The following is a 27,673-nucleotide window of genomic DNA, read 5'->3' as shown; positions in this document are numbered from 1 at the left end:
CTTTAACGAACGGAGGCTCATAAATAATGATACTTGCGACAGATAATAATAATCTGAACAGCGCCCAAAATTCTGGTCCTCTTATAAGATCAACGCCGCTTCGATTTACATTGAGTGCCAGTAATAAGTTCGATTTAAAGCGGATGACGTACACAGAAAAGCCAGATGCGGAGGAGCACATTGCCTTCAGCGCATGCTTTGCTTCCGAATTTCGTTTCTTATCGTCTGCATCACACTGCTCGAGTGTTGGCTACACACGAGTGACGCAAATCATACTCATATATTGGATCAGACAAGGACAGCTGATGGAACTTAGCCCGACGTAGCGTGAGTAAAACCATGTCCAAGATATTGTACCCATAGTTCTGCAGCCCGTCCCGAAGGTATCGTTCAAGATCGAAGGAAATCAACTTCTGGCGTCGAGGTCACCGCTGCAGACTCGGTCACGTAAGTGTTCAGCAGAGCTTGAGATCAGACGACCGCGAGGTCCTCTGTTCGCACAGAAGCTTCTTCCGGCAAGTCTCACTGCAGTGCTTCTTTTCCGGCGTGCCCTTGCGGTAGAACCTGCGTTTGGAAGAACTCGTGAGTTCGCTTGTTTCACGACTGATGACCTATACTAGCCGTGTCTAAGAGTTATTTATGAATTTTAATGCGCCTCAGCTTTCTGACGCGAATTCGACGTAACCTGAACCAAGTGTAATAATGTAGTACTAGGTAGTATTGGCTGTGGCTAAATGCGTCTTAACGCATTTAGCCACAGCCAAACCACCCATCGCAGGAAAATTCCCGACACACAATTAGCCAAAAATGCACCTTAATAAGTCTTTGCGACAAGCTAAAGCCTATCTCTTGCATATACTACTAGGTAATCGTACGACTTTTAGTCAGGGAAGCAGAAAGTCAAATCGTACGAAAAATGCTAAACAAAAAGGACGCACACAGAAACAACCCGACCTCGAGGCTGAGGCACGGCCGGATTTCCTCCGGTTCACAATGTCCACAATGTTTACAATGTCCGGTTTGTTCACAATGACCGGTTTGCATGCTCGGTCATTCCAAGCACGTAAAAACGAGCTGCCGCAATCTGTCATAGTTTACACGGTTTTTAAAGAAAAGAAATTGATGATTGTAAAATTTAAACACTGCTGTGTTGAAATCGTCTATGAGACGAAAGCGAGTGTTTCTCAGAGCCTTACTTGTAGAACTTGTTGAATAATGCGTCATCGTGTTCCATTTTCCTGAGCACTTTGTCCCACTGCTTAGGCTCCAGATTGGACATGTTGTACGCTGCGCGCGCACTGTACTCGAGCTCCCACTGAGGCGGCTGGTCGGGCTGGGCATTGGCCACGGAAAGGTCCAGCAGGTAGGTGTGATGGTCCAGGAGCGACTGCAGTGACACAACGCGACGCGCAAGGCGTGGTTAGACAAAAATTCGAATCCTATAGAGCAGATGTTCACGCCAACATAGCTGTTCTTCTTAGATGTAATGTTAAAGACAACTAGTAAAAAGGGAGTAATTAGTCGTTGGCATCCACCCAAGCGCAGCCATGTGGCTGCAAAGGAAAGCTATGCAGCTTTCTCATAAAGAAGAATTCGTCCTGGTCCGGGGTTCGAACCCGGCACCACCGCTTCACTGGAGGAGTCGCTCTGCCAACTGTGCCAACCGGGACGGCAAGCTTATGGAAGGGCGAGAGCTAATTGATCAATAACTCGAAGTGGGAGCAGTGTTGGTCGAATGTTTATGGGGAGTCCCCCAAGGTGAAGTAGATTTGTAAAGAGGGAGTAATTACTCATTGGGATCCACCCGAGCGTAGCCATACGGCTACAATGGAAAGCTATACAGCTTTCTTCGAGTTATTGATCAATTCGCTCTCGCCCTACCATAAGCTTGCCGTCCCGGTTTGCTCAGTTGGTAGAGCGAATGCTCCGATGAACCGGTGGTCCCGGGTTCAAACCCCGAACGAGGACGAATTTTTCTTTAACTACGAAGTTTCTGAGAAAGCTGCATAGCTTTCTTTTGAAGCCGTATGGCTGCGCTCGGGTGGATGTCAATGAGTAATTACTCCCTCATTAAAAATCTGCTCCATCTTTGGGGATTCCCCCTAAACATTTGACCAAAGACAACTAGACAACCGAGCAGCTAGGTTAAGGAACAAAAGCGAAGTAATAATATCGTATCTGAAATAAAGAGCAGGTAACGATGGCCTCTTCGTATAACAAAGATTTCATTAGAAGGACAATACAGCGCCGGTCTTGTCTTCCTGCTTGTCTCACGTCGCAGCGCTGTTTTTTTGCCTTCACGATGTACATGCTAGTTCAACTCTCCGTTTTCAAGGCCAGCGTTGCAGGCAGTGCCAGAGTAACGCGGGCGGATGAGATTAGGAAGTGTGCAGAGATAAGGTGGCCGCATCTGGTGCAGTATGGGATAGCGCTGACAAACTGGACGAGAGACATCATTATCATCATCGAAGTCGTCTCTTGCCCCTTTTATCAGCGCTTTTCCGTAGTTTCGTTCAACACGAACCAACCAGCCCGACTTCGCCGTCTTAATAGTCATTGGATATCAGTGGGAAAAGGCTTCATTTCAAGATAAAGCTGGTCATGGCTGTGCAAGAAGTGCTCTGAATTCAAAAACGTTATCATGATTGCAGCAGTGGACGCAGGGCAAATAATTATGAGGGCAGGCAGAAGCCGGAGTTGAATACCGGGGCTGTGAAGGGCATGCTGTGTTTAAACAAGGACCAGTAGAGGATACACAGGAATCGCAGTTAAAGAATGAAACCGGCGTGCAGGAATGGGTTGACTGTGAATCTTAGATTGTTATGTTAAGCCAGTTTTTTCGTAATATTTGAGCAAAAGCAGTACGAAAATGTATGACCACACGTGATGGCACAGGCCCCGGGAGCATTCATTAAAGCTTTTTCCTTCCAAGTCGTTTTTTTTTCTGTCCGGAACAATGTGATTATAAACTAGTTGCTTATTTCCACGGCATCGGACGAGGACCTATCGAGGCGCATGACTCTTCGTAGGATAGCTTTCTCTGTTTCTGCCTTCGTAAACCCTCTCACAGGTGTGAGATGAGTGTGCAGATCTGCGAAGGTATACGAACTTGCGATTTAGTTAACAAGCCATCGGAAGGTGTGATTAAAGGCGAAGGCGCAGCCACTGAGAAAGTGAACTCACCTAGAGTTTTTCTTTAGTTCAAGCAAGGATGACTTATGCAAGCCGCAAGTCACGGTTGTTGCTTATGGGGGAACGGCCCACTGTGTAGGATCAGTGGATGTAGCATTCGGACGCTAGTCTAGAAGCTTGTTCTCAGCCGCGTGCCCTGAAATTTCGGTTTAGGTAAAATAAACACTACGTAAAAATTTAATTAGAGCCTTCCACTAAGACTTCAACTTCACTCAAGCTTAATTTATCTTCATTGCTGGTGAAATCCCGTCACGGAAATTAAGAGGCGTGCACACAATGGCAGAGTTCAATTTCTGGCTCTAAACAATAGGCTTGCTTTTCGACCTTTTTAGGCATTGCTAGCACCGCCTCTGCGAACTTATCATATTTTAGTCAATCAGGTGTAATAACGTGAAGCGCCGGACGATCTCATTAAGGCACGAAAAGCCGCTTATTGATAGCGTCAGCGTTAGCCAGTTGAAGTTGTGTAGTGCTCAACTTTTTCATAGTACTAAATACTACGTCAAAAAATCGCCATTGTCTCAAATAATAGGAATGCATAGAAATTGGGAGCTTTTCAGTCAAGTGCTAAACATGAAGCAGTCGCAAATAGATAAAGTAACAAAAATATCAATAAATTCGGCCGATTGGTACGTAGTTTACGTTCATGATACAAACCAGGAAAACACATGAAAAGTCGATGCAAGGCGACAACATACACATAGAGCACGTGCTCGCACATACACAATACACGATTAATTCCTGGTAATTAGCATCCATGGTAGAGAAAGGTTGGGCAGATGGTTTTTGATTATCGCAAAGTGAGCAATGGAAAAGAAAGCCTCAGGGTGATGAGCTCCATGGCTGCTCTCTCCTAATTATTCGCGCCATTTTAAGAGCGTTAGCTCTTATTCATCACGTTTCTCGTTTTCTTCGGGTCTGCTACCACCTCCCTTCGGCGTGGAATTTTCCAACTCCGAGGAATTCAAGATGGCGGCCCTCATAGTAAATCGATATAGCAACCCAATTGATGATTGAGTGGTGACGTCACTAGTATATCAAATTGGTGATTGATTGGTGTCGTCACTGATATATTCATTTGGTGATTGATTGGTGACGTCACTTATAAATTCAAGATGTCATCCAATAATGGTAATTAACTGATAACATAATTTAATAATTCCAAAATGGCGGCAGCTAACGCTCGTTACTTCAACGCGTTCCAGACGGTGGCGGCATCTTTTTTTCTATAAATTTCGCAATTACACGGGTTTCGATTTGTTGCGGTGTCCACTGCTTACCAGTGCATATTCTTGTATATGAGATAAAGTAGTTTCTCCAGTTTCATGGATGCTTCTGTTTTGCACCAAGGAAAAGGAGAAGCGCAAAAGCATGCAACCACACAAGAAGAAAGGACAAGGCACAAGCGCTGAGAAGGCACAGCGCACAAGACACAAGACACAGCGCTTGACAAGACACATCGCTTGTGTCTTGTCCTTTCTTCTTGTGTGGTTGCATGCTTATGCGCTGCTCCTTTTCCTTGCTTCAAAATGCACCAACTAGCCAAAAAAGAAGTTTAACTGAAGTGTTTTACTTCCGTTTTGCATGATCGCATGCAGCTAGCTTCACCTTTTGAGTCGCGAGCAGATTTTAGCTCTTAGAGGAGTGAGACGCACCCAGGATGCACCGCTGTAGCCGCCGTCAACGGTGAAGATGCGGAAGGCTGGGTGACCGGAGCCGTACGTGGTTAGGCTAGGCGCCAGGTATGCCACGCCGAAGGCCAGCTTCTTGTAACGGGAGTCGTAGGCCACCTTCAGCTCGTCCGCGTGCGAGTGGCCGAAGAATTCGCCACGCACCGTGGCTTTGAACCTGGACGTAGCATGATCAAGCCAAGGTGATGTGTTTCAGTGACTTCACGTTGTGCCAGAACGCTCAAAGAAAAGTTTCGGCAATTTTTAAAAACCACACTCCGGGTTCGAACCCGACCGCAGCGGCTGCGTTTTTATGGAGGAAAACCGCTAAGGCGCCCGTGTGCTGTGCGATGTCAGTGCACGTTAAAGATCCCCAGGTGGTCGAAATTATTCCGGAGTCCTCTACTACGGGCATCTCTTCCTTAATTCCTTTGTTCTTTCACTCCCTCCTTTCTTCCCTTATGGCGCGGTTCAGGTGTCCAACGATATATGAGACGAATACTGCGCCATTTCCGTTCCCCAAAAACAATTATTATTACTATTATTCAAACCACACTCCAATGTAGCGAGGCAGGGAAAAAAATGAAAGCATGCCACATCATCTGCATAAAGTTTGGTTCGGTTTATGGGGGTTTAACGTCCCAAAGCGACTCAGGCCATGAGAGACACCGTAGTGAAGGGCTCCGGAAATTTCGACCACCTGGGGTTCTTTAACGTGCACTGACATCGCACAGCACACGGGCCTCTAGCCTTTCGCCTCCATCGAAATTCGACCGCCGCGGCTGGGATCGAGCCCGCGTCTTTCGGGCCAGCAGCCGAGCGCCATAACCACTCAGCCACCGCGGCGGCTAGTCTGCACAAAGTAACTAGGCCAATGTGCCCATGTCCAGAGGAGCGACTGCAGCGTTCTGTGAGGGCAATGCGACGCTCTTGACACTCGTTGCCATTAGTAACAGAGAACGAATTTTTTTTTTATATTGTCTGAAGCAATAGTCCTTTAAGAGATCCAGCAGACCTCCTCGATCGTACCTGTTGGGAATGAATAAACATTTAATGGTGATGTCAATTTCAAAATGTGACTTGATCAAGGGGCCACCTTACGCCGGTTTACCGATTGTGGGCCTTCTGAAAGTGGCCTCTAAAAGATGTTATAGTTTGTACTTATCTTGCGAAGAGCAAATTTCTTGGCCTGTTTCAGTTGTTTGTTAACCTTTTGTACAGTTGTGTCTATAAACTTTTGTCACTAAATCTTTTTCACTGATTGCGTTGCCAGGTGCTAGCGTGTTTACCCCCTCTTGGAGTTAATTCGAACAGAGTTTACGTTATGACTGCAGCCGTTGGAGCAATCAGCTAACCTCACATATTTGGCCCAGTCCCCCAAATAAATTTCAGTACATGCAGCCTATGTGAAGTTTGGCAACTGGCATTACCGAAAAGCTCTGGAGAGCGGCAGGGAAGCCATTACAGAACGCAGAAAGGGCGCCAGCTGTTTGAATGCTTGGCTCTATGCACAAAGAGAGGTCGTCTTAGCATGACTGCTTGTTATGGAGCTGCTCATGCTGTTCTCGGCTTCGTTTCGGCACGGCTATATTCTAGAAAAAATGAAACAAGAGTATCGATGCCATGTAGCTATTCTTCGCAACTGGATTTTCAAAGTACGGCGCCTATGGCAAGAACCATTCCGCTTGGAAGACAAAGCGTTGTACGGAACTCACTCTACGACAGGTGAAAGGCGTTACTGAAGCGAAATAAGGTAAGTAGGTTCAACTTTTCCTAACTTAGATATTACATAAATAAAAAAAAGATAAAAATAATAAAAAAAACTTCTAGAGATAGAAGACAGCTTTTTTCGGCATTACATTGTCAGCGGTGCAGTATATCACACTACAGTTAAGACGCGCTAATAAGCAGGCTAGTTAACTAATGTCGAGTAGTTAACTTTTAAATGTTACTGTTAGACTCCTCAACTATCGAGAGGTGTGTAGCTGACAGGTTTTTTATATACATATTAGTTTTTAAAATTCAGAAAACGCGGTTACCCTCGGCGCCGTGGCCGCTTTGGCTACATCGCGACAAAATATATGCGCTTTCGATTAGCTTTCAGGCAAAGCAACCGCTCCAGTGCATCTGGCTCGTCGAAATAGCCTAAATTTGTTGGGCCACAGCGCCGAGTTTTACCGCGTTTTCGAAAGTCTAAAAACTGACATGGGTATTAATTACGGTTGGCTACACGCCTCTCAGTAAATAAGAAACTTAACTGTAATATCTAAAAAGTTAACTTTCGACTATTAGTTAATCAGCCTGCTAATTAGCACATCTTAGCTGTATTCTCATGTAGTACACCACTCACAATGCTATGCCGGAAAAAGCGCCGTGCTAACTCAAGAAGCCTATTTTTAAAAATTGTGTAAAGTCATAGGTGAAACACCCTGGATACCTTAAAGCTATGAAGAAAACGACGTGAATTAAGGAAGGGAACATAGGGGAACGTTAAAGAAATCAAAGGCAAAATAATATGACAGCAATGTTAACCGGTAGTTCTTAACCAACTAGCCCAAACGAAAGTACTTCTTGAGTCCTTCAAAGTGACAAGGAAAATATGAAGGGAATATAAAACGTAGTTCAGGTCAGACAAAGCAACTTGGTTGAGAAATCTACTAGGATAACGTAGCCACTGTTGGTGAAAAAAAAGTGAGTTGGTGTAGCCAGGTGGATGATGATGATGATTAATCTATGATGTTGATCAATAACTCTTTATATCAACGACATTATTTGTGACAGAATCCTCCCATGTGGCGAATCTCTTCACTTAACTTTTTGCTCATTGAGCAGGCAGGTGCAAGACTTTCAGGGCCCATCAAAAAAAAAATCTACGTTTCTACCCTCTCTCTTCCCACTAATTTTTTTATTGTGCCAAGAGCGGCATGGCCGTCATTCTAGTCATCGGCGTCCGCGCACGCCGCAACACTACACTTATGTACACACCCATAATTTCATGTATCCGGCTACATCAACACTGTCAACGCCGTAATCTGCGTTCCAAACATAACACCTACACATTCCCACCAAGTCACCCCGCAGTAGCTGCGCCCGCCGGGACGGACGCCTATCTCATATTGAAGGATAAGGGAGCGTGCTTGACTGTGCGTCCAACACACTCCTACCCTGCACTCCAAACACATCCCATACAAACCATGCCTAACGCGTAAACGCAGCACACATCCGAACCATTACCAAGGCTTACTAAGCACTCTGACCTCAGCATTCACAACACCGCAGGTGTCACTGGAACTGGCATTAAAAGAAAGGTTAGGTCAGTTTTTTTACTGATTACGTCACCTTTGTAGGATGCGGTGATAGTTGTCGCTCCAGGTATGCAGGCAGTCAGAGGAGCCGGGTGGAATGTGTGCGATGATGTGCACCTGCGGAAGGTATGCAATGATGGAGGGTGTTAGGCTATACGCCATACCACCCAAAAGAGCTGGCGGTAGCTGTTTGCGCCACTTGAGTTCTGACGCTGCCGGCAGTGTTTCTTATATATCTAGAAATAAAACAGCACAGGACCCTCGTAAAATGTCATTGGAACGCGCTTATTACGTGGAATCTCATTCCATTGTTTACTCCCTGCTTATCGACAAACGCTTGCCGGGCCTCAAGTCGAAAGCAGCTGGAACGGTTCGAGGCAACACTCTTGGAATTCTGATTTTGAAAATCAGCCGTCGTGCTTGTCACTTACCTTCTCACCCTCGGCCTCCGATTCTCGAAGCTCATTAACAAGCCACGCAAGCTGCTGCGCGGGGTCAGTGGCGTTAATCAAGAGCCACCTGCGTTTACAAAAAATAGGAGACAGAATAGTGTAATGAGTGGGGCCAGTAGGTTCATAGCGATGCAAATAAACCAGCAGGAAGCATACCGAACCCTAACAGAAAGGAAGAAAAAGCCCAACTGCTGGTCCTACACCGTACTGCGTATGTGCAATAAGATTGAGGTCATCATCATCGTCTTTCCTTCTCTTGAGTCTCTATCTAAAAACAACAGATTTCCCTGTAGTATTCTGGGACCTGACAAAAGGAATTCTTGTAGTAGCAACAGGGTTTTCTGTAGTATTGAGCCGTCTCCTGTTGTAACGACAGACAGTTTCTCAATACTACAGCAAATTCTGTCGTCCCGAAAGGACGACAGAAATTTCTGTTGTATGTCGGGATCTGCTCTGTCGTATTTCTCGACAAGGGGTTTTCTTTTCTTCCTGCTGGTTTGTGCGTGAAGAAACAAAAGGGAAAGCAAGTGTTTTAGTCGAAAAATTGCACTCGTGCTCAATAGGCGCCAAAACGTTCTCGCGGTATACACGTTTGAAAAAGCCGTCGTTGACTAGTCAGAATGGCCGGATGGCTGGCATCTAGGCTATTGAATCACTTTAATGAATTGGCAGGAAAATAACAAACCTGACAAAAAATCAGCACTAGGATTAACCAGCGCCGAATAGTAATGGGCGTCTTTAGGGCACGATTCAGAAAGCCTATGGCGGCGCTCAACGTGGCGTCGGTAGCAAATTTCATTCGGTCTGGCAGACTAAGACGAGCAATTCATAGTGACGGTTTTGTCCTAAAAATAAGCTGCACAGTCCTCACTGCACAAAATCTTTCTAGAGTGTAAAAATGAGTCACTACTACACGCAATTTTTGCGAATCTCTTGAATTTTGCTCGCTTTTCTTTCAAGTTTACCAGTGCGATTCCAGACGAGTCACCATTGCTGCCCTGTAAGAACCTGTCCATCTCAGTACACTGGAAATGCAAACTATGTTTGTTCTGGGAGCATGTGCTCACTGTCCTGTTTTAACAATCTTCACTACTATGTACTGTAAATTTTATAGGGCTGCACTGAAGCAGCGCAGAGAACGAGGACACAGCGTTGAACTGTGTAATCTGCTTCCAACCAACACAACAGCAATTTCGAAAGGGTCGACTCTCAATCTCAATTGCCCTCTTATCTACAGGGCGTCGTCACACACTAGCGCTTATCAATTTTGTTTTGGAGAATCTTCCATGCATTCAATCAAAGAAACACGCCGCCGATATAGATGGCGTCTCTTGCGCCGGAAAAGAAACTTGATATCATCAGTGTTTTATGCTGAAAGGTAAAATCCCAATATACTTTGAATTAAAAAAAACTTAAAAAAGAGCGCACAGATAATCGGTTCCTTCGCTTTGATACTCTATAGCTTTGACACACTTGCCTCCACAATAGCTAACGAAGTTTGGGTCATATTTTTATGATGCCTTACTAGGAGTTATGTCCATTGAAGATTTCACCTGACCCTACTGAAGAGACAATGTGAACATCCTTTCCGATTACTGCTTTTCAAGCATGTGCGCCGAAGAACAGTGGCGCTGCCTTCGTAGGCTTAATTTCGGTGCTGTAGAATGACGAAATAATGTGAATAAGCAGATAAGTAGGAAAGCATACGCTTCCATTTGAGGCAACGCAACAAAACTGCGTCATTATGGCGCAGTCTGTTACAATATGCGACGTGGGTGTTTCTCTTATTGTTGTCGCTCGATAAAACCTGTAGGAGAGAAAAAGAATTCCCTGTGTCGCGGAGACGCTCTATGGAGCCAAAAAATGACACAGTTGCGACAAAATTTTCTGCCGCTTGGAGATATACTAACAAATACATTTGAAGCACCTACAAAACTAATGCCGAGTGTCCGTATTAAACACAAGGCCGATAAAGCAACATAAAAGGGACAGTGTGCCTCCTTTCGTACAAAAACCAGAAACTGAGCCGCGTGTGATAGGTAATCGATGGCTAAAGACGTGTCATAGGGGTCCTAGATTAGTTTGGAAATAGGTCGGATATCACAGGATAGGCGTGCTGTAAAATCCTTTTCTACTATGAATTGAAATATCCGCGTCATTGTGTGCAAGGTGTACGACAGCACATCGAGGTTTGTTTCCTTACCAGTTCAGACTGCTGCAGTAGTTTGTGTTCAGTGAGATGACCTTCAGTCCAGGGAACGGCCTCGTCGAGTAAAAGCCCGCTCTGGAACAGCAGTTACGCACCAGAGTTAATGCTCAACCCCATGTTTCATTTTCTTGTTTTTCTTTGAATGTTAAAAAGTTGTCTTTTGTGACACTGGTAGGCTTAGTGTTATATGATCTGACGTACGTAATGGCGCTGCGCCTGCTTTTTCATGGAAGAACCTAGTTATTGACCTCATTCTGCTGCCTCATGCATTCAACGAATTCGTTAATTAAATCTTTTCACACGCCATACAAGCAGCCAAGCGTAAAAACAAAAGCAGACTTTTTTCTGGCCCTAATGTCGGGCGCCAGAATGCCTCTAGTATGCTGGGTTCTTTAGGATCATATAAAATGTTTGTCTCAGCATGTATTTCAAATGCAACCCACATCAGCAGCCTCACCAGAATAACGAAATAAGAATGCCGACCATCATTCACCCAATTAGGAATGGTGGAATTATGAACGCTCTTGAGGTCATCATCATCAGTCTGACTACACTCACTGCAGGGCAAGGGCCTTTCCCATGTCTCTCCAATTAACCCTCTCCTTTGCCAGCTGCGTCCACCCTATGCCTACAAACTTCTTAATCTCATCCGCCCACCTAACCTTCTGCCGCCCCCTACTACGCTTGCCTTTTGAAATCCACTCCGTTACCGTTAAGGACCAGCGGTGATCTTGCCTTCGCTGTAAATTTCTTGTCCAAGTCCATTTCTTCCCCTTGATGTCACTAGGATGTTATTCATCCCTCTTGAGGTTAACGCGTCAAACATTCGAGACTCCATCTGGACGTTTTATGAGAGTTCTCAAAGGGCTCACCTATGGACGGTGGCGGTGGCCGACGCGGGCAGCCAGCGGGACCATTGCTGGGCGAGTGCTCCGAAGATCCACGAGCCTGACAACTTGCCTTTCTGTTCTGGGGGCGGGAAGCTGCAAAGAACCAATTACGCGCTCGGGAGTAGCTTGTTCCCTCGGGACGGACTTTCTTAACACGCCTCATCAGCTGGCTCACCTAAACACTCGAGTACGCATGTGGATGGGGAAGGCATTCCGGGAGTGCGTTTGCATTTTAAATTAAAATGACTGAAAGATGTAGCGCATGTCGATGGAGTGGTGGAATTATAGCAGCTTACAAATGGTTCTACCGGAACACTAAGGTATCATCCGGTTATAAACAGGGTGTTTCTCCTAAGAGTTTACAAAATTTCTAAAAACAGTTTTTTTAGTTAGAAGAGCGCTTTCCTCCGCATAACAGTGTTATTCTGCAGCTAAGATGAATTAACTAATGGGCTGGTTAACTAATATTGAATAGCTAAGTTTTAACTATTACCGTTAGGCTCCTTAATTACGGACAGGCGTGTTGCCTACAATAAGTAATATCTATATCAGTTTTTAGTATTTCAAAACGCAGTTACCCTCGGCGCTGTGGCGCAACAAATTTTGGCTATTTCGACAATTTACGCGCACTGGAGAGGTTGCTCTGCCTGCAAACTTCTCGAAAGCGCAGACATTTTTGTGCGGTGTAGCCAGAATTTGTTGAGCCACAGCGCCAACGGTAACCACGTTTTCGAAATTCTAAAATCTGATATGGATATTACTTGCGGTGGGCTATACGCTTCTCAATAATAACGAGCCTAACAGTAATAGTTAAAAAGTTAACTTTTCAATATTACTTACCCTGCCTGCTAGGCAGAAAGTATTTAGTGTAGTCTTGTGTACTACCCTGCTGACAGTGCAATGCCGAAAAATCTGCTCTTCTAATTCAAAAAGCCTATTTAAAAAAAATTATGCAGTCTTAGGTGAAACACCCTATATTGTGGTGCAATGGATTCTACGAAGTGCTTGTGAGGTTGGCTGACTCTACATTTATTAACCCGTAAGGCATGCTGCTGGGTAAGTTGGTTAAGCATCTTTGAAACTTGGAAAGAATCCACCTTGGCGCAAGTAAAACCACACACACAAAGGAAAGACAAGGAGACAACGGACAGGCGCCAACTTCCAACTGTTTATTCCTCAAGAAAACCACACCGTACGCAGCCATGTAATAAAAAGTCTGGAGGGAAAATAAACTCTCATACACGTGGAGAAGCACGTAGAGCAAGACCTGCGTGATTTATTAATGTAGGCGATTTGAAAGGAGCAGCGCTTAATTCTTGTAACTCATGAGAAGGAACTGAGCCATGTTTTCCAGCGCATCTGTTACGGAAATGTTTGTGGGCAGAGCGGCATCGGTTTATGCGAAACCACCGATGACGTCACACGAAAGGCAAAAGCTTTCACGTGACCTCCCGTTTAACAACGCGTCTCATAGTGCTTGTGTTGTTTACAGCAATATATTACCCTTGCTCTGGGTGGACGCAGGCAGGAAATGCGAGGAGTCATTACTAGGATGTCATGATGTGAACCGCGCTCAAGGACGCGAACAACAGTACCAAAAACACGAAACTCGTTCATTATTTAGTTCAAGAATAATCACTGTTCTATTCCGGCCGCTATCCTATCATACGTATGCATGAGTGCTTGACAGTACTCACCAGTTTGCCGGGTGACCCTCGTGATTTCCTACGGCCGGGAAGACGGGCACTCCAGGCAGAAACTTGGCGATCGCATCGGCCGTGTACTTAGTTACGGCCAAGTTGCCCGCGCGCGATGTGTTCCAAACGTCGTGGGGAACCATGTCTCCTGTCCAGATAACGTAGTCTACCTGCAACGCAGCTTAAGCTTCAATAGAAGCCGGACACAGCACCACTAGAATGAGTCCTGTTCATTTAGTGACGAAAAGCAGGCCTAACCTGATCAAAACGCACGAGAGAATTTTCTGCCGTATTTCTGTCACGCGACACAATCTCTTGGTCGTGCGACAAGCGTTCTTGTGTCATGCGTTGTGTCGTGCGACAGAGCCTCGTGTCGTGGGCTTTATCGCACGACAAAGGTGTCTGTAGTGGGAGATAATGATTGGTTTCTTTCTAGAAAAAAAAATGGCCTTGTGATTCCGCTCGAATGCCTTCCTGCAGAATATACAGGGTGTTAAAAATCTCGTCTTCAAGGCTTTTTACAAAACTGATAACTAGCAGTACACAAAAGCCGTTTTGCAAGAAGGTAATGCAACCGTACGGCCAAAAAGCGGTTTCCAAAGCCCTAATTAGCTCGTATTAGGTAACGAGCTTTCCAATTACTGAAAACACCATGCATGTTATTGTCGGAAATTAAAAAAAGAGGTTGTATTCTTATACCATTCCATTTGGACGAAAAGATACCGACGGTATCTTTTTACTGTCCCTTGCGTTTTTAACGCGTTATTGTTTCAGCCAGGGTTGGATGTGCGTCGCTAAACGCGCCAAAGACTGAAAACATCGTCGTTGTATTTTTACATATTACAGTGTATTGCTTCCAGGGCGGCTATACCTTTTGGAAGCATTATGTTTTCAGGCACCCGCAGCGAAGAAGATAAGTAAGCAAATTTTTCTCGAAATTACTGTACTTTTTTGCCGCGACCGAGTCTTTCAATCCACAAATATTCTGCGCACAATTATTTATATTCAATTTCAATTCAGTTTAATTCACCAGACATTCATGGATGGCTTCCTGGATAAAAGTTGCTAGCGCAGCTTGACTAGGTCCAGGAATCAAAATACAAGGCATAGCGTACAGCCTGCGGCGACTAGTTAGAAACCATCAGTGACTACAAAACGTAATAAACATAATGAATGGTGAAGTACGGTGCACAGGAAAACAGCCAATAATAAAGTCCAAAAGTCGAGAAATCCCTAGTTATGCAGACAAAATTAAACAGTAACTAAAAATGGCATTGCATTCAAACAATGTAAGGGAACACACCCGAGCAGGATGACGAGGTAAACAGCAAAGCAAATAATAGTAAGAACGATATTAGCAGTAAACAAGTTTTCACAATTTCGCAAAATAGCTCCGTAATTCCTTTCTTTTGTAGCCAGTATTGTTTTGAAATTCATTTAATGTACGGATAAGGTTATGATGTAAAGACTAGTTTATAGAAACAAAGAAAAACGAATAATACCAAGAAGTCGGTAAATCCTCAAATACATGCACCAGATTAACCATAGAGTTCAGGAAGTGGCTTTACCGCAATATTGAAGGTGCGACCCTTGTAATTTTTCATTTGAACCAATTTTTGGAGTTCGTCCCTAACTTTGTGTTCTCACTATTACTGCATCGCTCAAGAAATCCTGACGGGAAGTTTCAACCGCACAAGTTAGTTTGTTTCCTCTTTGCCAAGAGAGACAGGTCAGTACAGTGCATTGAAACGACCATTAGTCATAATGACCAATGAGTTCAAGTACGCATTAGGGTGGTGACAACTGTTGTTTAGTCGGGAGAAGACATCTTTCTCAACGAATGAGGTTCAGTTTGTTGCAGATTGTGCCGGCAATTGCTCCATGGTAGCGGCACCTAAATGTTAAATAACGCCCAGAAATCAGGCACACACCAGAGTCCTTACTGATCTACGTTGCTATAATTACAGTCACCCATAACAGTAAAACGACAACTCCTGCTGTCACCATCTGGAGTCCAGATCCTAGTCCTGCAGGAACCTTAAAAGAAGGCACGCAGCCTCCTCTCTACATGACTGTCTTCTGCGCGAGTAGACAATGTCTTGAAAGGAACAGTGAGCGGCTCCTGTCTTCTAGAGGAAAGCGAACAACACATGTCTTTCCGTGTTGTAGACTGGACAGCACATAAGATAATCTCGACTAGTGAGTTGGCCTGTTGTATGGGCACAGAGCTGGCAATGTTCTGCCTTAAGTAAAACTTGTATGCTCAGGTGCTGTATTAGATCTTAGCATCCAGACAGCAGCAAATGCGGCCCGTGAGAATAATGATTCTCTGCCGAAAAACTTCATCTGTGAAACAGCGCTACTAATTTTGTGCGTGTATAGCTGCAGGTTTTGAAGCGAAAGCTTCACTTCGCTAGGTAAAGCAGTCTTCGGGTAGGCAGCATAACTACCTTGAACAACCTTCAGCCCAACCAAGGATAGCCGTGTATGAACATATGTGGTACAGTTATGATGTCAAATCCTTGACCCCTGACCTTGAACCGTGACCTTTAGGTGACCTTTGACATTGGGTGACCCTTGGGTCGACCTTAACAACATCCGATGGGGTGATGTGAAGCCATGTGATGACATCCGGTGGGGGTGTCATAAGACCATGTGATACCACGTCATAGCCGCATGGTCGTGTTGGTATATATAGAACGGCTGTCGCGAGGGTGTAGCGGAGCTCGCATGGACGAGCCTCAAACGCTTAGCAAGCGTGCTTACTTTCCGTTAAATTACAGGGTTAGTCAAGTTAAGCAACTGACAATTCTTTAAAGTAATGGAGCCTCCGTGCTCTTGGAAAGGAATGTCCTCAGAACTGAGAATTACACACTCGCCTTGTGGTGGTCGCGTACGTTCTGCAGCATGTTCTCGAGCGTCCTTGAGGGGAGGTCGCACTTGCCCAGTGCGCCCCAGTGGCCTGCTGGTGTGTTGGCGATCCAGTGGGCCTTGCCATCTTCCTCGCGGCAGCACAGTGGGTCGGGGCAGTCGGCGCGGCTTCCCTCCGAGTACCGCAGGTCTACGTGGGTGTCACTGATGTGCAGGAAGCGCAGGACCGGCGCGCCAGGCTGCGTCATAGGCGTCAAAACACGAGAGGGTTACTGGGACCTGTTGCTGCTTATTCGATGAAGTACGTGATAGGTGTAACGTTAAGAGACCGGAAGCGGGCAGAGTGGGCGAGGGAACAAACACGGGTTAATGACATCCTAGTCGAAATCAAGAGAAAGAAATGGGCTTGGGCAGGGCATGTAATGCGAAGGCAAGATAACTGCTGGTCTTTAAGGGTAACGGAGTGGATTCCAAGAGAAAGTAAGCGTAGCAGGGGGCGGCAGAAGGTTAGGTGGGCGGATGAGATTAAGAACTTTGCAGGCAAAGGGTTGATGCAGCTGGCAAAGGACAGCGTTAATTGGAGAGACATGGCAGAGGCCTTTGCCCTGCAGTAGGTGCAGTAAGGCTGATGATGATGATGATGACTTTAAAAGCGCGAAAGGCAGACATTTAAATGAATATGTCAACGAAGTATTTCATTAAAAAATGTATAGGGGCACGCGTGGCCAACAAAGAAACAGAATAATTTCGACGGGTAACACTATTCTTTTTGTAGAAAAAAATATAACATTTGCACAAATTCATCTGAACGCTTTTCAGTTCTGAGGCCTTCAAACATCAGTAACGCGTTCTGGGTCTGGTAACGTCTCATGGCCTGAGATCACTGGTGTGACGCAAATCATTGAAAAATAGAATGTCGCACAAATTTCTACAAAAAATATCTGAAGTCTCCATGATTAAAAAGAGGAGGTACCAATGAGCTCAGTGTACTCGCTATCTCCTTGATGACAAAATCACTATCATATCTGTTGGACTAATTTTGTTATTTCTTTAATATGCCTGTGCCCATGTGTTATTGAATAAAACAGACGATTGATAGTCACGCCAGTGTCTCCTGGCACGCAGGCCAAAGCTTCTGCGGCAGGGCGCCCGCGGCTGCTACAGGATAGGGACATCAGTGCTTTAAGGGGAGAGGATTCTCCTGAAACGTACACAACATTTAGGAGGGTAGATGTGTAGGCGAGTTGGTGAGACATCAGGAGACTATACACTGCAGCAGACACAGGACGGATGGTGGTATAGCCTCTTGATGTCTCACCAACTCGCCTACACATCTACCCTCCTAAGTTACGTTTCCCCAGATGTAGGCTCGTTTATGTGTTCCTTGACCCCCAAAGATCAGAGTGCAATGTGCTCTTCAATCATCGCTTCTTCGACGTGCAGAGACAGGGCTTACGCCTATTTTCTGCAGAATAACGCCTGCCCCCATGATGTTTCGTCGATGTTTGGTACCGCCCTGTGTCGCCACCTCCCTCTGTCCTGTGTCTGCTGCGGTGTATAGCCTCCTGATGTACACAACACGGCGGCTGACGATTACGCTCTGTCGCCCTACCTTGGGCCTTGATGGCGTGGGGTGTAGCTTCGGGCGCCTAGGCAGAGCGATGGTCCAGTTGAACGCCTCCTTGTCCCCGCACTCTTCCCCGAGCACCGAGCTGCAGATCTGCTTGGCGCTCAGAGTGGTCCGCTTCATAACGTAGAAGAACTCGTCCTGCGCACGGTTGCGAGCAACGTGGCCTCAAAAGCGCATTTTCGAAGCATCTAATACAAACAATCGGCCTGTTTTTTCATTCTTTCTTCATGCTATATGCTGAGCACACTATGTACAGTCTGTCAAAAATATGCAGCCCAGTGGGCTTGCTTCCAAGTCGTGTAGCGGTGATTTTTAGCACAATTGACGCTGCTAACCATGGGAAGGTTAAGGACTTAAGTTCGTCCCGCCTTCGTGAGATTAAGTCCCCTGAGTATTAAAGAGGAGCTGCACTGCTGCAATGGGCTCAGAGGTAGACCCCTTGGGCTGCATACTTTTTGAAAGGCAGTACACCTGACTCGCCTTATCAGCTCACTTCATCCACAGCCTGGTTCCAAGACATTGCCAGTGTGAGCAGCCTGGCGGTGAACGGCTATTAGGCCGCTGTATGGCAGACATGCTAGTGTTGAATGTTTAGATCTATTGTTTGCAAAAAAAATATTTTTGAGGAAAGGAAAGCGCAGAATAAATGTCACATCTCTCGGTGGATACTCAAAACGCACCTTGAGGAAAAGTTGAAGGTGAGAGAGAAAAAGGAAGATTTGGTTTGGTTTTTGGTTTTATGGGGGTTTAACGTCCCAAAGCGACTCAGGCTATGAGAGACGCCGTAGTGAAGGGCTCCGGAAATTTCGACCACCTGGGGTTCTTTAACGTGCACTGACATCGCACAGTACACGGGCCTCTAGAATTTCGCCCCCATCGAAATTCGACCGCCGCGGCCGGGATCGAACCCGCGTCTTTGGGGTCAGCCGCCGAGCGCCATAGCCACTCAGCCACCGCGGCGGCAGAAAAAGGAAGAAAGAGGAGCCACAGTGGAGGGTTCTAGAAAAATTTAAACACACCTGGGAATCTTTAACGCGCACTGACATCGCGCAGCACTTGGGCGCCTTTAGCTTTTCGCTTCCATCCAGACACGGCCGCCATGGCAGGGATTGAACACCCAAGATAGCGACATTGTTATAAGAGCCTAGTAACTTTACGAAGGTTAAAAGAAAGGAGTCGTGACTAGTGCGCAAAGAATCCCGGTTGATGACTGGTGTGTGCTGTGAACTGTCCGGTTGTTTTGTTTCTCTGAGCGCAGATCCCTTCCCATGAGTCCCAATGAAATAGATAAAGCTGGACAAAAAAGTTTTCAGGAACCGGATCATGGCGTGAAATGTGGTACAAAGCGGATGCTTGCCGGACCACTGCAGCAGTTTTCGCTGTGCCGCATGATGCAGAAGGCGATGCAACGCCTAGCTGTCTAGGCTAAAACCCTTAAACTATCGAAGAAAGCCAGTTCAGTGGTATCACCAAAGCTAATCAATGGTTAGAGTTAATAGAAACGTCAGAAGGCGAACAACATTTTATTTTTTAACAGAAATTAATGGCCTAATTTTAGAAGAAGCTAACTTGCATCCAGAAGGCTGTTGGCTGTTAGCTTAGGTTGCTAGTTTATAAATGCCGTTGTACCCGAACCGCAAGAAAAAAATGTAACTACCCTTCGGTTTGGTAACGAAACGTCAACGCAAGAGGAGCTGTCAGCTGTTGCTACGCCAAACCGGCAGAAAAACGCTTATTCTTGGTTTTGCTCTCTTTTGCTATGCCCAACAATTCTGCACAAAAGAACTTTTAAATGGGAGAGAGCATATGAGCGCAAGCTTTTTATATATTGTAAGATTTCACTATAATATCAATATGTAGTGCACTCCTTGAACTTATCGCCTTTCTCATTGTTGTTCGCACATCTGCTATGGTCTCAGATGAGACTGGCAGCATCCAAAATAAATAAATATCCGCAGATCCAATCGGCAGGTTTGCATTTTTTGCTGATAACGTTTTTGCTATTGTCAAAAGCATTCCTCATTGCTTTTCAATGAAGGTTTTAACTGCTCGATGCGAGGGATGGAAAAAATTTTAAAATAAATGTTTCACTACACATAGGAAGAATGGCCCATCACCTTCTATATTTCCATAACAGTACCTTACAGTTTTACAATATTCAAAATTTTTGTCCAAGAATGTTGGACACGAAAAATGCGGGATTTGTAGGAACTTGCGGTAGCTTGGGAGCTTTTGGCCGCGAGAATATATTATATTCTGCGAGTGAAAGAGTGAAAGCACAAAAAATGATGAGATCATTGCGGCACCTGCATTGGAGGAATGCAAGTAAGCACTGACGCCTCCTCACCTCTCTTTGCCCCTCTTTGTCTAAATTACTCAAGTTCCGTCATTGCACATTTTGATTTTTTAAACTTGGCGCCACGCTTCATTTTCAAATTTGGCGCCACGCTTCGTTCCGTCCACACTTCTGGTGTTTGCAAATAAAAGAGCACAGAACTTTGGGCGAGTTGGTGGCAATCACGTACAAGCGCAAAAAACAGGGACAGCGCTTGTGTTGTCCAGTCCTTCTTTGTCCCTGTTTTTTGCGCTTGTACGTGATTGGTTTTCAAATTTGGCGCTTCTTTTGCTCCGACCTCGCTTACTTTTTCGACATTTTTGGCTCTAATTAAATAATTACCCCACTTGCACCTCATGATTTCCCCGGCGGGACTTTTTGATGCTCTATCTAATGCAACCACTCTTTTTCTTATAATTCAATTCGTTTTAACGTTATCGTGACAACAAGTTCGTGATGACACGAAACCGCAAACATAGCCTACAATGCTTACACATTAATAAAAATTGTAGAGAAGAACCAAGGATCAGACGTAGTTCACACACTGTACACATCGATGTTTGCCTGCATGTACCTTTCGGGCTCTTTCTTTCGTGCAGGGCTAATACCAAATCAAGGTAGTTGTGCGGCAGCTCTACAGAGATTGACAAGCTTACGACGCACCTTGAAGTTGTTGACGAGCCCGTCGCAGACGTGGTCGGTGCCGACTAACCCGAACAGCTTGCACTCGTGGTTGAGGTTGTCGGCGATCGTCTCTTCAGACACACCATGCCGAATGTCCTTGAGCACTCTGCCCGCCGCCCAGCTGCAAATGCCGCAACTCGGCATATGCCTGTTAGAGGACAGGGCGGACACCTCCTGCGTTTAATAAAGTATGTCATGGTATGGTGTAGTATGGTGTAGTACTTAATGGTGAAAATGGTACGGTTTGCTATGGTATGGTATGGGTCATCGTCCTGAAGGAACTCATCGTCTACGCGGGCACCGTAGTGAAAGGCCACCGTTAACAGTGGTGTCACAGAGGCATTCAGAAAGCATTCTCAGAAGAGGCGCGACGCTGATAGGCCGAGAAGGGAAGAGTTGGCACGCCGTTATAAAAAATACTTGCCTATAAGGAAATAACATGTTGAGAAAAATGGAGGTGGTTTATCTCTGGTTAAACCTGGAGTGACGTGATAGCTGCAGCTGGCCGAGGAGAACTCACTCAGTTGAAGTGCTAAGTCAGTCTTTCGCCGCTCCGTTTGTTGTTGTTAGCCTCAAGCAATGACCCTCTCTGGGCGTTCCTTCTTCATCTTCGTCCCACATGACACGGCGCATGCGTACAACTGCTGCAGCTCGGTTCCGCCGGCGCGCCGCGCCGCCGGCAGCAGCAGTTGCTCCGCATCACGTGACCAGCCGCGGCGCCGCGCCGCCGGCAGCTGCTCCGCACCACGTGACCAACCACGTGACAGCGTGGCGGTGCCGCCACGCTGAAGGCTCGAAATGCTACCGTAATGTAGCTATTGCTACAAAACCAGCTTCAACAACTTCTGCCCTACCAGTGGCAAGAATGTGACTGTAGTTGCAAGGCACCTCTCCTCCTAAGAGAAAGCGCTACCTTCCAGACCGAGACACACACACACTAGCGCGCTAACTTTCTGACTCATGCGAAGCACATTTTCATAAGCAGGAATGAAGATGTTTTGGCTAACGGCTTTCTACGGCGTGGCATTAATTCACTGCAACGCTAAAGCCAGCCTGCCTGATGGGTCGCAATGGAAACTAATGAGGATGTAGCTATTATACTGCAATTTTTTTCATGCCTCACGTGACTTATGCGAAGTTGGACGTCTACGATATAGGTGTTCAATCACGGTAAGACTGCTACCGCGCCTATACTTTTAGAGACAGGAGTTGCGGTCAGTTGGTGGCGGCTGCGATCCACTCTTTACGTTTGGCTGGGAAACAGCAAAATTTTGCGGGCGGATCACGGCTTTTCGTGTCATGTCTTCTGAACTTTTACGACAGCCCGCAAACATAACAATACTGCGTTTCAGCTTTCTACTAAGACGAAATAGCGCTAAGCACGCTACTTCATAAAGCTGAACGAAGCTCAGCTGGCTCCGATCGCGACAAACAATTTATTTATTTCCTACCGGGGAGTGAGGCGGCCTTACTATCGCGTCGCGAAAATTCAGCTCATGGTTCTTCTCTAGGTTCTTAAACTAATCCCAGCTTCGCCTTGCAACGTTTAACAATCGCTAATTTCGAAATCTTACGTAGCCTCTATGTATTTGTATTGAGACTTTCTTTTAAATTGTATATAGCGTCACACAGTATGAGAAAGAAGCCTCGGAAACTCGAACGTACTTTTTTAAAGGCCCTTGCAGGGAGGTCTACAGGAATACAAATTAATACAAAAAAAACAAAAGACCGCTTTATGATACACATGGATTCGGTTCTGTTTCGAAGAAAGGCAGTCGTCGGGAAATGAATTTTGTTCTTCACCTTCGCACCGCTCATTCTCCTTTGTCGATTTTTTCACACGCTCAAATCTAGGCGCCTTTCCGCTGGCTGCACCTGGCAAAAGCGCAACCGTTGACGTCATCATGTAGTTTATTTTTTTCCCCTAGCTTTATTCGCCTCTCGAGGCAGCTGCCTCAGGAGAGCGGCCATGCTTCGTATCCTCATTATTCTAATACCGGTACAGTTTTGCGTGACCTTTATGTGACGCCCGAAGCTACCTAAAGCAAAAGCGCTTCGAAACCTATCAACATTTCGAATGAGGGTTTGTAGGCGCTGCCACATTGTTCCAGGAACTGTATAGCGTGCGCCTGGTGTAAGCCCTATGGAAGCACTACCACAGTTCCTTGCATTTACTCACAACAGTCCAAAGAACAGGTGCTTTGCCTACGTGTACCCAATGGAGACGTCTATACCCGTAGACGCGATACGCAAAGTAGAAGTCAGTTTTAAGGAGTTGAGGAAAAGAGCGGGCCACTGCCAGAGCTCAACTCTGCTGTCCATCCTGCTTATGGAAGTGTCGTATTTAACTCACATGTTAACCTCAACAAAGCCTAAGGACTTGGCAACTTTTCTTGCAGGGTGCCTTCAAAATTCAGGCACTCCAGGCCGACGCAGTATTGAGGCATCAGGCAAAGAATTTCTGGTGGTTTAACTCTGGTTAACCCTGGTCGAAAGCGAAAAGCTGCATCTCCCTGGCTACGTATGTTGTCGAGCGACTGGCGGTTTCCATAAATAGCGATACTGACACACACAATAGTAGGCATCTTGTTTAATTGTTAAACACCTTGCTTTCTTCGAAACGACATAATCTTCGCGACCATGGCTTCTCGGCGTGCGGCTACAGCAGGATGTTCATCTTCCTCCACGGCCCCAGGCGTCTGGCAGTGAGCGCGCGCACACGCGCTTACGTACCCATCGACTTATTGCTCCTCCTCTTTTATGTGGCGTCAGCTACAGCAGCGACACCAGCGGCTATTACACCAACTATCTCGACCCTGACCTTTGACCTTGACATTATGGAACACCTTGATGTCGAACCTGACTACCACCAGTTATGCTCATGGTTTGACCTCTAGCTACATTCAAGGTCAAAGTTGCGGCCCCGCTGACGGTTCGAAAAGCTGGCGTAGTGAAGTTTTTCGCTTCAAGATCAGCAGTCTTCGGCTGCTGCACACGCCGAAGCCTGCGACCCGGGGAAAGTCCTCCTACTACACTTCCTGTACAAAGGCTTGTTGAACGTTTTGTTAACCCCCAAGTGCTCTGGAATATAATCCCAAACAGCAAAGCAAATAAAGCAGCTTAAGCAAAGCTCCGAAATCGCGATCTGTTGACGTGTACCTTCGCCATCCTGCGCAGCTTGACAGCTGCCTTGTGGAAGCGGTCTCTCCAGTAATCTCTGGAAACGCTGTGCTGCCGATGCCAAGTGGGGCTGCCGGAAGCCAGCGCGACGGCCAATGAGAGTAGCAGCGCTTGCCGCATTGTGGTTCTTGCGGTTTCCTGCAAGAAAAGGCGCCCTATTGATGTAATATATGGAAAAGAACGTCAGAGCGTAAGGGGCGAAGTCCAAAAGCAAGCGCCAGTTACACAGGGAGTTTTTCGGTTGAAATGACTATCTTTACAGAAGCTGTCAGGTTCGGAAAGGATTGGATAGAAAACATCGCGTTTTATTCATTGTAATGGTAGAATTGATCCTGGTTTGATAATGCGGAAAAAGAAAAATTGTAGAGGGCACTTAAGCGCCACCGTAGGAGCAAATACGCGATAGCGTTAGTGGGTCTGGAATTGGTCAATCTCTACATTACATTCACAGATGCCTGGGAGTCCTCAGAGCACTCCTGACTCAGTGGTTCAGCGATGCATCACTGCCCTGCGATGGCAGGTGCTGTACATTGCTGAGCAGAAGTAACTGCCCCTCCAAATCGCCTTTCCAAGTTTCTAACTGTATTTAATCTTCAACGGTCGGTAATATTCGCTGTGTTTTTGGTTTCGTCCTTTATTGTATTCATAAGTAACGAGCTGGCGCTATAAAACCGACGATAGCAGCTCTGCGATTGGAGGAAAAATATATTAGTTAAGTTTGGTCTGCCGTTTTTTGTTTTCTTTTCGCGTAAGTTAACATTAGCTTTAATAACGCGATAGCGTAAGGGAGCCCTTGTTGGAGCATAGACGGCATTGGCGTCGGTCTCGTTTACTGATATCAAAAAGTCACGAAAAATGCGCAGAGAAGCAACACCTAGCTGGTAGGTGGGCCACCTAGGTCACGTGACCTTGTGGCATCATCACAATCTGCTCACCGGATTAAGAGAAAACCGCCAACCGTGGCAGGTGGCAGTTAAGTTAATGAGTAATCGCGAGAGGTGAGGCCAGGCCTGGGTCGCACAAGCCCCGCCGAAGGCAGGTGCTGTTGCCGCAGCTCTTGCCCTGTTCACCAGCAAAATCTGGTAATCCGGGTATGAGGGGCACAGCGCCGCCTACCAGGCAGTCCTCAGTTGTTGAGTCATGGATTCTCGCAACATGTGGATTTTTTTTCTGGCACGCGCATACCACGCGATATAAGTTACCCACCTCGCCGCAGAAGGCTGATTGAGGATTGTACGAATTTGGGAACGTATAGCTGAATATGACAGGGTTGATATAAGTATTTGATTGCGGTTTCCTTAGGATCACCCCCTTGTTCCCTGTTTAGATTTCTGTCTAGTTCGACGTATACTTTCCTTGTAAATCTCATATGTTGGATTGATTCTCAGAAGTTAAAAACGGATCTGTGAAATTGCGTTCCAGGAAGCCTTGGGGGACCCGGCGCAATAGCGTGCGGGCAGCGCCATGACAGCCTTTGTTTTCAGCATGTCCGCCTTCAGGTACGCCGTGGTTCCCGGAAAATGATTGTTTTAGTTTACCGGGAAGGGGACTAAAGAAAACTTCGCTCCTAATATCACACAAATGCAACTACGTTCTTTCCTGGCCTAGTGAATTTATTAGGACTGTACAAAGTTAAACGGGCTTACTGCTCTTCGGGAGAAATTTCTCTCTTCTTGCAGTCCAGGCGATGTTGCTAAGCTTGATCAATGTTTCGTTGCATTGTCAGAGCAGCAACCATCCAGGAAATGTGAGATTAGACTCACGCCAATGTGAGCTTTTCGAGGTGGGGAAAAATTGGTACGGTTTTAACGTAGCTAAGCCGAGCAGATGTGCGAAAGCATGTGTTTAGTCTGGTTGGCTCATTGGTATTGCTTTGCTGGTTCGTCGGTTCGTCCGGTGGCGATATTAGACACAGGTCAATATCTGATCCAGGTTAAGCTGATCTGATCTGTTCGCGCCGCAAATGAAAGTTGATGAATACGACGATGTGCAGTGCACAGCACGAGAGTGTTTTGCAGTTTTAATACGAAGCGTGATCGGATGTGATGATGGCATAGTGTCCTCGTGCACAGTCCAGCAAAGCTGATCTGTTCACGCCGCCGCAGGTTGGAAACCCGGTAGCGACAATATTTATTTATTTCTGCATGGGCACAATCAAAAATGAAACAACAAATATGAGATCACTGCGGTAACCCGCATTGGAGTAATGCGAAAGCATTGACGGCTCCTCGGCACTCTTCGCCTCTATCTGCTCCTCTTCGCCTCTATTTGCTCCTCTGCCTATATTGTCCCTATTTGCATGAGCATTAATTCAATTCGTCTAATTATCATCACGCTTCGTTCCAAACTTTCAAATTTGGCACAATGCGTTGGCTCCGCCCACACTTCCGGTAAGGTGGTACTACGGCCACTTTTTCCACATTTTTGGCTCTAATTAATTAACTATTCATTCGATCGTCACCACATTTTTTGCGCCGCATCATGACATCACCCTCCTTCGATTGTAACCACGTTTTAGACGTTCTATTTTTCTAGTTCCCCACAACGGCTGCGGACACGTTTTGATGACACGAAACCGCCGACATAGCCTAGTACAGCTTTTGCTTTAAAAGAAGCAGAGCGAACGGCCTCAGCAGTAGGAAAGGAAATGCAGTTCGAAATGTACGTGACAGGCACGATTACTCAACTGTGTCGTTACTGTTGCTCGTACGTGTTTATTGGACGCAAAAGCATATGCGACGAATCGTAAGAGATATGGGGGCGAGAGGTTGGCTATTATGGAGAATATATCCCTTGTGGTACCATGGTCTAAATGACCCGAAGAAGAGCAAAAACTCAGCCGGTCTTTTAGTGCAAAAGCGCTACTTGACGAGGTATAGCCGGCTCACCGAGTTTGCGTGAAACTTGACATTGAAGGTGACCTGGGCAAAAGCTAGCAGAGCATTATCTATTGAAGTGGTGCCACGAAGCTAGGAAATAACGCCTTTGGGCAGCAGGGCAGTGCGCGGGGCTTCTGCTACGATATGCTACGATGATGACGGAACGTAGACATTTAACACACCCCATTAAAATTCAGTTCTTTCTTGTAAGGTTGATTGCGGTTGTCACATCTCTTTAACCTAAAATGTTACAGAGCAGTTTTTCGGTCCATAGCTGAAAGGGGCACAGACCGCCGAGGTTACTGAATATCAGTAAAAAGAACGGGACACGTCGAAACGGACGTGAGTTCATAAACAAGAGTGAATATGATATTGGTGACATAAATCTTCGCATGTGCTTCCTCTTTTTTTTAAAGCTCGAGCCGCGTGCTATCCGGCGTGAAAAAAAGTGTTACTGACATAGCAGCGTTGCCATATGTTAGCCGTCTTCGCCTGAATACGAAAAAAAGAATATCATGATAATGAGTTATTGAGCGCGAAGTGCTGCAATTTACTACGGAGGACAATCTGACGGCGTTCTTCAGTTTTCCAGGTGGAGCTTTTGGACGCTTAACCAAACAGAAAAAAAAACATATCGTATATACAACATGCCATAACATACTATGACATGCCCTAGCGT

The 27,673-nt window shown here is 46.0% G+C and overlaps 1 protein-coding gene across 1 annotated transcript; it reads right to left on the bottom strand.

Annotated features, from left to right (window-relative positions):
* Positions 1-219: 219 nt before the first annotated feature.
* Positions 220-18,051, bottom strand: LOC144110672 (sphingomyelin phosphodiesterase-like). The gene is made up of 10 exons (XM_077643729.1): positions 17,899-18,051; positions 16,295-16,525; positions 13,416-13,585; positions 11,701-11,811; positions 10,823-10,903; positions 8,599-8,686; positions 8,202-8,284; positions 4,848-5,040; positions 1,197-1,387; positions 220-564 (listed from the first exon to the last, which is right to left on the bottom strand). The coding sequence occupies exons 1-10, from the start codon at positions 18,034-18,036 to the stop codon at positions 456-458; spliced, it is 1,395 nt and encodes a 464-aa protein (XP_077499855.1). The 5' UTR covers positions 18,037-18,051; the 3' UTR covers positions 220-455.
* Between the last annotated feature and the right edge of the window lie 9,622 nt (positions 18,052-27,673).

Source organism: Amblyomma americanum, chromosome 11 (assembly GCF_052857255.1).
Source record: "Amblyomma americanum isolate KBUSLIRL-KWMA chromosome 11, ASM5285725v1, whole genome shotgun sequence".
Taxonomy (NCBI): domain Eukaryota; kingdom Metazoa; phylum Arthropoda; class Arachnida; order Ixodida; family Ixodidae; genus Amblyomma; species Amblyomma americanum.
This window is presented reverse-complemented; position numbering and strand designations above follow the sequence as displayed.